This window comes from Vigna radiata, chromosome 8 (assembly GCF_000741045.1).
Source record: "Vigna radiata var. radiata cultivar VC1973A chromosome 8, Vradiata_ver6, whole genome shotgun sequence".
Lineage (NCBI taxonomy): Eukaryota > Viridiplantae > Streptophyta > Magnoliopsida > Fabales > Fabaceae > Vigna > Vigna radiata.
In genome coordinates this window covers 35,716,658-35,728,322 of record NC_028358.1, presented here as the reverse complement: position 1 = coordinate 35,728,322, position 11,665 = coordinate 35,716,658, and the positions used below count along the sequence as shown (strand labels likewise).

The 11,665-nt window shown below is 31.0% G+C and overlaps 1 protein-coding gene across 1 annotated transcript; it reads right to left on the bottom strand.

Annotated features, from left to right (window-relative positions):
* Positions 1-308: 308 nt before the first annotated feature.
* On the bottom strand, positions 309-7,146 carry LOC106772004. Its single transcript, XM_014658104.2, has 8 exons — positions 6,710-7,146; positions 6,121-6,260; positions 5,828-5,927; positions 5,603-5,701; positions 4,661-5,008; positions 3,989-4,081; positions 3,683-3,889; positions 309-874 (listed from the first exon to the last, which is right to left on the bottom strand). Exons 1-8 carry the CDS (start codon positions 7,025-7,027, stop codon positions 611-613), a joined length of 1,569 nt encoding a protein of 522 aa, XP_014513590.1. The 5' UTR covers positions 7,028-7,146; the 3' UTR covers positions 309-610.
* Between the last annotated feature and the right edge of the window lie 4,519 nt (positions 7,147-11,665).

Below are 11,665 nucleotides of genomic sequence, written 5' to 3'. Positions count from 1 at the left end.
ATTCTTATAAATTCATTGTTTTATTGTATTGTATTCGGGTTATTAATTGTCGCTAAATGTAAATGAAAAAATCTCGTATAAAATAGAGATTATTTGCAAATGATATTTCATTCTGCTCCCACATTTCTTCTCACGTGTCCTTGTTATTGCAAATTATAATAAATAGGTACTAAAATATTTTATCGAAACTTGATGCGATGATAATAAAAAAAATAATTACAGCAATTTAAATAGATAATTGAGAATTCAAAATCCCCTCCTCTTTCACTGTAAACAATTTATTTAGTTTAAAACTAATACAATCCAAAGAAGAATTACTGTATCAGTCGATTTAAACCTCTTATGGTGATCAATTGTTCCATCAAGCACTTCATAATTAGATCGTGTTTTTATTTACTTTTGGCACATAATTTTTTCTTTTTTAACAATCGCACACAATTAGAAAGCATTAAGAAGAACACCTAAACTTGAGAGCACCTTCATTGGCAATCAATAAAAAATGAGGAACCTAACATAGAACTGGCTCCCAATACAAGGATAACCTGTATAACCTAATATAAGAAAACATTAGTTCGGTGGCCACCCCTTCCTTACCCTAAAAAAATCAACGTTAAAGCCCAGGAATAGATTCAAGATTGTACTTTTCGGAAGATTCAGATTCAGTATCCCTCTTCTCCTGTAATGTTGGTGGTGTCATGCCATCAAGAGCTTGCAGGTATGCGTAGGAAGCAGTCCGATTAGATGGTGGGCTTGGATTGCTGATTCTGCTCGCAAGGAAGCGACGGATCAAGCCCCTCAGAAATGGAGCCATGGTTTCTGGCTCGTGTTCCAAGTAATACATTATTCCTCCCATACACACAGAAAACAAGAAAACCTGTACAAGTTGACAGCATAAAATGACACAAGTTATGTAGTTGTCATGCAAGGCATAGCCTACTTCGCAATTCCTAAACCATGAATAATCATGGACATGATTGACTATGAAGAAGACAATAAATGAGCGGCAATGGTGGGAGGCATTGTTTTCAAACTGATAAAATACTCACATTCTCGAACTACATGGATATATTGGAGGTCAAAAAACATCTAGAGAGGCACCGACAGTAAAAACTAAATTTTTCTCAAGCAAAGTAAGGCTGTTGCAAGAGTACAAGAAAAATAATTTTGAAAAATGCTTCAAAAACAGACCAGAAAAGAGTTAACTCATTGCAATTTGAGAAGTTAACAGAAAACTGGACAAGGAGGTGTGATTGGTGAGTCATATCATGTACTTCAAGAAACCTTCTTTCTCCTTGCTAGTCCATGGCACTTCAAGAAACCTTCTTTCTCCAAATTTTTGTCTCATAATAGTATTATTCATGATCTAACATGTGTTAACATTCCACAACAATATGGGGTTGCAAAAAGGAAGAATTGTCATCCTCTAGTAGTTAGAGCCTCCTTTTTCTACATGCATGTTCCTAAAAGCTATCAGGGAGAAGTTGGGTTAATGGTCCCATATCTCATCAACAGGTTACACATTTGTGTCTTTAATGACATTATTCCTAATGAGTTTATATTCTCTTTTGTTCCCTCTTCTCGTTTGGTCTATCTTGTTGGATATTTAGATGTGCTGTTTTTGTCACTCATAATTCTAGTCACAGTAAATTACATCCTAGAACACTTAAATATGTTTTTATTGGTTATCCCTCTAACAGAAGGGGGTACAAATGCTCTATGGATATCACCTTTCACAAAACAAATATTTTTTTGCCAACCCTCCCGTTTCAAGGAGAGAAAGCACTTGAAATGAATGAGCTCTTATTCATGTAATTACTATATCTTTGCAGGATGTCCAATATTTGGAATAGAACCGGCCTACAATGAGGAAGAAGATTAATTCTTTAACAAAAAATATTAAAGGCAACAATTCACTTTGGCTTCAGTGCAAGAAAAGTTATCTAATTCCGAGGTAATAATTCCTGAAGATAATAGTGAGGAGGAGATAAGTGTTATTGAGATTTCACCCATTGCATTGAGAAAGGAAAAAATAGTGTGCTGAATATTGCATTTCTCAATATTTTTGCAGTGATAATCTCTCTAATAAAGACTGAAGACTGAAGATTTAATGTTGTCATTGATAGCACAAATATTCCTACCTTAGTTCAAGAAACCATGAAAAGTGAAAATTGGATTCAAACCATGAAAGAAGATGAATGCATTAGAAAAAAACTTATTTTTTACAAACCAAGAGACAAAAAGGTCATAAAATGCAAAATGATATTTACAGTGCAAGTGGACAATAAACAAATATAAAGTCAAATTGGTTGTGAAGATTACAGCAATTTAATGTGAAGAATGACTTTCTTCATGGAACTCTAGAAGCATATATGGCATATTCCTCCTTGATGATTTGAAACTCATGGTGGAATGAATAAAGCATGTCTCTTAAATAGGTGTGGTGATAGGTAGGACAAGTATGAATTTGGTTATACTCGTTTATGTCTCCGAAGTAAAAATTTATACCCATCTTCTGTGGGTATGAAATTTGATATGGAGAGATATATTATAATAGACATGCCATAGATGATAATCTTCTTAAATGTGGTTGGTATATGGTTTCTAGATGTTATCATTGTGGGAATCAATGTTCCACACTTGTCCATTCATTCTTAAGTTCTAGTTAGTTCATGTGTGCATGATACTGTTAATCATCAAAGCCTTGATTGGGTGTTGTTATGTATTGATGCTTCGTATTAATCATCAAGCTGTCATCTTTTTGTGTCATTGATGGCATTAGGTGTAGCCAAAAATCTACTTGTTTTGAAGGATATATGAAAAGCCAAAAACTTTACAGTGTGTCATTATTCCAGCTTAAAAAGCCATGTCTTCCCTATCTTAAACATATTTGGTAATCTGTGCTCTTATAATGGGAAATCTAAGATGAAATATTTCAGCATTCTAAAAGCATTTGGCATCTATAGTAAAGTGGTCTAGCTCCTTCTGTCATACCGCTATCTTTTACTATGTTCTCCCTGTTTTTGGATAAAGTGCAATATGGTGGAGCTGCTCATAGTGCTCTTGGTCTTGGAGCTTGTGGGGACCTATTTCATGATAGAGTTGCTGCCTTTGTTGGTTGTTTCACTCACTATTTTGGTGTACAATTAGCTAATTATGCAAAACTTCCTGGTGCTATCCGAGGTACTGAAATTGCAATTGAGAAAGCATGGTATAGTCTATGAATTGAAAGTGACTCTATGTTGCTAGTTCAAGCTTTCTGCCATTATCATATTGTTTTTTGGTATCTTCATAATCGGTGGCAGAATATGTTGCGTGGCTTAGGAGCATGAGATTTCATGTATCTCATATAAATAGAGAGAAACCATTATGCCAACGAACTCTCTGCTCTGGGGATTAGACATAGACGTACTACGTCATGGGATCTTATTCAAGATTTTACTGTTTGATTTCTATAGGATTAGATGATGTCTGCCAAGTCAAAGGTTTGTTTCTTGAGTGATGTTTGTATAGTCCCTTCATTTTCTTTTGAATTTTTTTTTTATCTTTCATGATATTTAGGTATGCAGCAAATAATTAATATAGCTTGGGATGTCAACCTAGTCCGAATTGAAATTTATGTGGTGATCATTTTGCATTCCTTCTTTACTTAAAATAAATAAATAAATAAGTCAGGAGGCCATACCTCAGCGTTCCTGATGTTTGGAAGGAGGTGCCTGTTCACCAAGATATACCATAGTGAATCTCCTGCTCTGGGAAGAACATATAAAGCTAGCTCACCACGCTTAGCTTTTTTCTCCAGTAGCACAGATAGGGCAGATATTCCACCTGCTATCCAATATACCATCTTGTGATCTCTAGAAAAAACTTTTCTATGTAAACATATGACTGCCTGCACAACCAGAAAGACACACAGAACATTAAAATTACATTTACCGATAAAAAATATTATAGTAATAATATTAATAGTGAGAACAACAACAAAATACACCTGAAAGATTCCAACAAAAGCAGACAAAAAAGCCGTTGAGCGGACACCTCCGTTGATGGCAAGCCAGAAAGTACGGAAAGGAGCATCAGTGAACTGAAAAAACATAAATTTTCACATCAGCAAAGAAAAATATACAAAAATTACAGAAATGTCAGCAATAAAAGTTAATAATAGTAACGTTGGTTGATGCAGACAGAAGTTGGCTATCTTATTCCAAGCACAAAAACAACTCTGTTAAAATTAGCAAGATAGTGTTACCTTAAATTAAAACAAAAATGGCAGTAAGTAGTTAAGTTATGGGCATAAAGTTAGGGGTAAATATTGTGATGCACTGACCAATCACAAAATGTCATATAAGTTATATGGTCAAGTGCGTTGACTTTTACAATAATGATACATTAAAAGTCATACATAGCTGTGTGCTTTGCCCTGACAATGCATAAAAATTAAGAATTTAAAGTTTTGTAAGCCAGCAAAATAAGAAAAGGAACCTAACCACAAGCAATTTACTAGCTGTGTTTTCCTTCCAGTGCCTTAGAAAGGACACTTGCCACAAACACTTCCAAATTATGCATAACAGTTCTCTTTACAAAAAAAATCAATTTTCTTGATAAATTATGCAAGTATATGATTTGCTGATATAGTAACAGAAAATATTTAGTAAGAAAATACCTTCTGTAGGTGCAGAACAACAAAAGGCACAAAGGTCAAAGAAAAGTAAAGCGGGAATGTTTTCTTGAACGTTTTTGAAGTTGCCTTTACTTGATGGGCTAAACATGAATTTGTTTCAGGATGAATGATGGAACATGGAATAATAGAGGGAAATTCTTCCAACTTTACATAGTCAGACCTTCCTACATGAGATAAGTAGGTATGTAGTGAAGTAACATCAACTGGATGACCTCTACAGCTATCCCTCACAGCCTTGTACACAGGCTCTGCAACTGGCCCAGTTTTCTGAATGAATTCTTGATAGGATTTTGGCAAGCTCTCTGGACGCATAACAAAGGCATACATAACCTGAAATATTTTTTTAATTGTAAAAATAATAAAAGTAACTTCATGAAACCTGACAAAAGATGAGATGCTATAGACAAATTTTAAGGTTTACATTTCATGAAATCAATAATGACAAATATCTTACAGACATTGAGGAACCCATCAAGCATCTCCCAAGAAGAAACAATCAAGTTTAATATATTAACTAGTAGTTATACAAGGTAATTTACTTAACATTTTGGGCATAAGAGGAATCGGCTACATGGGCTATATTAAGACAATTACGGAATAAACATTCCCGCAAGGCGTATCCCAACTAATTATAAGTGCTAAATGGTAGAAACGTGTTATTGTGAAATGACTTGTGAGAAAAGTAAAAAGTGTTATATTTTGTCCAACAACCATTCATTTTTTTCTCTCACCAGGATTGGCTATGAAGTTTTGTAACAATAAAAGCTTTTGCATCAAATAACATTCTTGCTCATATCTATAAAAATGCTTCATACTAGTTTTATTGTTATTTTAACAATATCAATTATCAGGCACACAAAAAGATTATAAAGTGATAGTTAACGGTAAACCCTGGCCCGAAAATTTTGAGTGAGGATTAAATACCTGTGCACAAGCAATAGCAAACAGCAATGAATCTCCATGCCTCCAATGACTCCCCCAAAGGTGAAACTTGTTCTTAGACTTTGCAGAGTTATAAGCACACTAGTATATAAGAATATGCATTAGCCTGGCATATGCAAATCGTTTACAAAAGGCTAAAAATGCATTAAATAAATCCACGGAAGTCAGATTGCTTAGAAATCATTTTGGGGATGCACTTTAGAATACCTGGGCCAGCCTAGCCAACAGGTACAGAGCCAGTGTACGTCTCCTATTTGAATCATTCAACGCCAAAATTGAGAAACCAGCTATTGAACCTGCTAAAATTCTGCACCATCATCGCCCTAAACAAAGTCATAAATAACCAACAGGCGCAAACACAAACAGCATATAACAATATCCAAGTATTTTAAATATAGATGAACAAAAACTCAAAAAAAAAAAAAAAAAAAAAAAAAAAAACCATTCAAATAGAAAAGCTAGAAGAATAAATCCAGGAAGTGGTTCGACTTGGAACTTACGCATTAAGTGGTGTCTCTTTCTTTCTCAATTTACGCAACAAACATCTAAGAGCATGATAAGATCCAGTGAAACCACCGAAAAGTAAACCAATTCGGCATGCTTCTTCCCTTACTATTAGATCTTTCTCTGAAACAAGTTGCTGGAAACAACGAAAAACAACATCCATAATCTCACATTCTCCAGTTACAAATACCGAAATACTAACATCTATAACAATACTGTCAATACTTCCACGCAATATACATATTACCTAACAAAAATTTAAAGATACACAGTTCCACTCAATAATATTAGCTACAAAAGTATTGAACCGAAGTGAATAACATATGCTGGATCAATTTCAATAAAATATATTAAAATAAAGAATACGAAATCTCAATTGCTTTAAATTCCGCTTTAAGCTACACCAAACCGCCGATTCTGTTACTTTCTGCTCATTCCGATCAAAACACGACTAAATTTTAAGAGAAAATGTTTCAGATAAACAAACAAACCTCAAATCTGACACGAGGAGGAGATTTTATTCGAGTAAGAAATCAATGTTGTCATAGAAGGAAAATTCGGAACCCTAATTTGATTTGAACTAACCTTGAGATCGAGAAGAGAGGAGTAGGACTGCCTCCGAACGAGCTTGAAGGCGCGGAGAAGTATACCAATGCCGACTCTGACGCCATAGGAGAGAAGGAAAGTCTGACAGAGGTTGCCAATGGCGTGAGCGACGCATGATTCGTCGGGGCCATGATCGCAGGGAGGCGATTCAACGCGAAGGTGGTGCTGAGCATGAGCAGCGGCCCGGCGCTGCCGCCGCTGGAGCTCCTCGATGGCGTCACGGAGACGCTCCTCCGCTTCTCGGAGGCGGCCTTCGGCGTCGGAATTGTCGGACGGCGGAGGCGATGATGGTGCCATGAGAATGGAATAGAGTTACAGCCTCACCATTCTTGGGTTTGAATTCTGATCACATCAAGTTAGTCATTTCATGGGTTTGTTTGTTAGAGCTCTTCCTTTTATTAATTGCTCTGTTCTCAGTTTACTTTCTAATACCAAGTTAAACATACCTTTTAATGACAATAATAAGTTGGTTAAAGGTTAAAGTGGCTGAATTATTTTGAAAAAAAAAAGTTAATTATTTATATTAAATTATTGTGATTAGATTACTGATCTTGTACAGATGTTATAATTGAATAATTTAAATCTGTTAGAAAAAATTGAATTTGCGGTTTCTAGAAAAACCTAATTGCAAATTAATGTAAAAAACTAATTAAAATTTTCAATTAAGGAATCTATTAAAGACTTTAACAGTAACTATATAATAATGAAATTAAAATATAATGAAGAGGAAACGTTAAACATGTGTTTTTCCGTTTTTCTACACTTTCTTCGTGAGAGTCTAACGTGGAACTTTTTATCTTAGTGCATGATAGTTGTATGTGTGAGAAAAACAAGAAGAAAAGTTCATGATATTGGTATGTAAAACAGACAAGTTAGATATTACTAAAAGAAAAAGTTTTTTTAACAGTATTTTTTTAATAACTATTTTAGAATATATGTGTGACCATTCCATTTTAAATATTTTTTTAAATATAAATTTAAGGATAATGATATTTAGACAACATTTTTTCTGACAACATTTGAATTTTGATTACGTGTCAATATGTGATTGTGGAGTAATTTTTGACCAATGACAGATTGACACGTAATCAATGTTCAAATATTGTCAAAAAATGTTATCTAAATATCATTATCCTGAATTTAAATAAATCAATGACACATGTCTCGTTATTAAAAAAGTTATCAAAAAATATTATCAAAATATCATCATCATTACCAAATCATTTTGAAGTATCATTACATGTGTCCACGCAAAAAGAACTAGAAACATATTATTACTGTAATTTTAACTTTTAAAATTAATTGCATATTTTTGTTAGTTTTTAATCAATGCTATTTAATTATTTTCTAAAATTTATAAGTGTTTATCTCTTTAATATCCTTGAATTTTTCCAAATTCCTACAAAATAATCAAAAACATATAAATATTTATCTCTATAACAATTATATATATACTTATATCTTTACATGGAATACAATAAAAGTTAAATTATTAAAAAATAAATAATAAATTTTACTAAATATGAATAATAAATAAATAAATATTACACTTATCATTTACTAAAATTTATTAAAATTGATTACTAAAACAATAGGAAAAGTAGGAAGAAAGAATTCTATAAGATAAGTAAATCTTACTTTGTCTTTAAATCTGATTCTTTCAAAAATACCTTTTAGCTTTTCAATTTAAACGTGGTATTGAAATATATGAAAATTTGAACAAAAAATTGAAATAAAAAAAAAAAGAATAATAACATGATTAAAGGACATGGAGAGACAAATAAGGGGTACGGGTTACATGTTTATTCTTTTTCTTTCTTTTATTTTTTTTGTCTTCTTTTTTTATCGTCGTATTTATTTATTATATTTTTTTAACACGTCACAAAGAGCATTTAAATGTATTTTTTATAAAATTAATTTGTAAAGTAAATATATCTTTTGTATGTTTATGTACATAGAGGAAAGAATGTATTAAAAAAAAGTACCAAATCATTTTATTTTTAATGAAATTGTGAAAGCGCCACTGATAAGAACAAAGAGCAACTTTCTATGCAGTGATGAAAAGTAAACAAATTAGTTATTTTATTAATATTTAGATTACATACTAGTCTAGATAAAACAAATAATTAATTATATCATAAATATTTTATTATTATTAATAATAATAATAATAATATGTATTTATGTGATATATTACATTATTTGGAAGATACGATCATTTACCTAAATAAATATAAATCATTATGGGAATATTAAAAATATAATTTATTATATAGTAAGTCTTTATAGAACTTTCATGTTTTATTTATTAAGATCATAAAAAAAAAAACATCATTTTCTATTTAGTTTTCATCTTCTTTTTTATAATTTAAGCAATCTTAATTTCTCACTTTTTTTTCTTTTATTTTACGTTCTTTCTTTTAATAATTTCATCTGAGTAAATAAGGTTGGTTTAGCATTTCCTTTTATATTTACATACAAATGATTAATGAGTGGTTAATAGGTTTTACAGGACAGTCTTTGAAAAAAATAATATCAATAAATCTTCTAAATAATTTAGCATCATGTTTGAGTATTTATATTATTACTTTTTGAATAGTGTAAAAATAACTATTATGTACACACAAAACTCATTTTGTCATTGACTAATTCTTTCAAAATCTTTTTAGTTCAATTTCAAATTGATGCATTATCATCACATAAAATAATTCAAAATAAATTACAATACTCACTTCTTATCTAAATTTTTAATTTAAATAAGTATGGTATGTTGCCTATGATGTTTCCGTAAGACCTCAAAGAATCAATCCCTTTTAGGGTTTGAACATTTTGAAATGGTTATCTAGAAATTTGGAATGATATGAAGGAATGTTGGTAATTCTTTCTTTGTTATTTCGTCATCCTTTCAAAGGATATATGTATTATCGTGTATGTAAATACCATTGTTAATATATATATACATTAGAGGTAGTGATAACGAGGGTAATGTATAATTAAAACAATATCTTGTTCTAAAGTTTCGAAGAAAAGATCTTACAAAACTTGATATATTTTTTTTAGTATTTGTAAGACTATGAAAAATATCTATTTTAATAAATAGTAGAAAATTTTAACATTATTATTAGTAATAATATTTTTAATGAATAGAAAAAATAATTAATTAAAAAAATTATAGTTAGAAAAATTAAAATTTATGATAGAAAATTATAATAATTTCAGAATGAAAGGTTCAAAATTTTGAAAATTTATTTTAGAAGGTTTGTAAATAAAATAAAATAAAATAAAAATGAATAGTAAAAAAATGTGAATAGTGTCAAGTGGATAAGGCATCCTACGAGGCATTGAAAAAGCAAACAAGAACATTGGGTGGTGGATAATTAAAATATTATTTTTTTATAAAATAATATTTAAAAAAATTGAATAGTAAATTTTTTTGGCTATAAATAATTAAGGGAGGAAGAAGGATTTTGCACAAGAAGGAGAGAAAATAAGAGAGAAAGGGAGAGAAGGAAAGAATTAGGAAGAAATTTTGGTTGCAAAGAGTAGAGGTTCTGGAGAATTTTCGGGGAACAACTTCTGAGTNGGAAACTAAGTCTAGAAAAGAGGTAAGAGGAGCTAACTTTCCTAAGTTTTTATATTATGATAAAATATTTTTGCATAACTATTCATATCTTGAAATTTTGTGCAATTACTATTAATGAGAAACTTATGTGCTTGTTGTATAACTATTTAAATTTCTGTATTAATATTATATGTTGTTGCTTTGAATGTGTGAATAAGAAATTTGTTAATAACAAGTTGAGGAACACTTTGGCTAGGAAAGACCTGGTACTTAAATTGTCCCTTGTGACACACCTCTCTTTCCTATAAGTCTACTCGATGTGTTTTAACTAAATTCTTATTAAACAAATTATATTATGTTGATTTATTTTGTAAAATACTCAATGGATATGAAATTTGTGTTGAATGTATTATATTATGTTGATATGAAATGATGTATTTGAACATGGTAAGAGTTTGGTGGAGAGTGGGAAATCCTTACGGAAGATCCACCTTGGGAAGTTGGATAGAGTAAGAAGGATGTAGCTTCAGTGGTTGTATTTATATCCGAAGATCCAGTTTGGGGGATAGAGTAGGATAAGATAAATGAGCTAGCAAGTAGGTGCATCCATATCCGAAGATCCACTTTGGGGGACAGAGTAGGATATGATGTATCTGAGTCCACTGCAAGTGTAGAACCTGCTAAGAGTTTGATATTCATACGATTATTTGAATAGGTTGAATTTATGATGATCATGGTATCGATGATGATCATCCGGTGGGTGTGAACAGAAGGTGGTGAGATGTCGATGGAACAAGAGTTAGATGGAGGATCGCCTAGTGTTTAGCTTATATGGACAAGATCCTTGTTCTTAATCGTTTTAAGTTTGGAATGTATTAAGTTTAAAAAAAAAATTGAATGATAATTTGTATAAAATTGAGGAAAACTTTTATTCCTCGTTTTTATGATTATTCTATCATGTAAAAGATGTAATAACTATATTATAATTCAATACTATAATTATTGGGATGTTACATTACTAAAGTAATATGATCTAATAATGATTTGTTATATTTAAAGAAAAATTGTTCTTGACTTTTTAAAGAAAGAAAAATAAATAAATATTAAGTTTCTAGACACACCAATAAATTTAAAGTGTCAAACTTATACATGACTTAGAAGAGAACTTTATTCTAAGCCAAAGAGATTTAGTGAATAAATTAAATTATCTAAATATAATAAGTCAATTTTTAAACTCTCCTTTTTTATGATTAAAATAGAGTCTAAAACATTTATCTTATGTTAGATAGGAAGTTCTATTGAAATGTTTTTCTCTTACCAAACCCACTGAGCAAACCTAAATATAAATGCATGTACAAAAATATGGCCAAGAA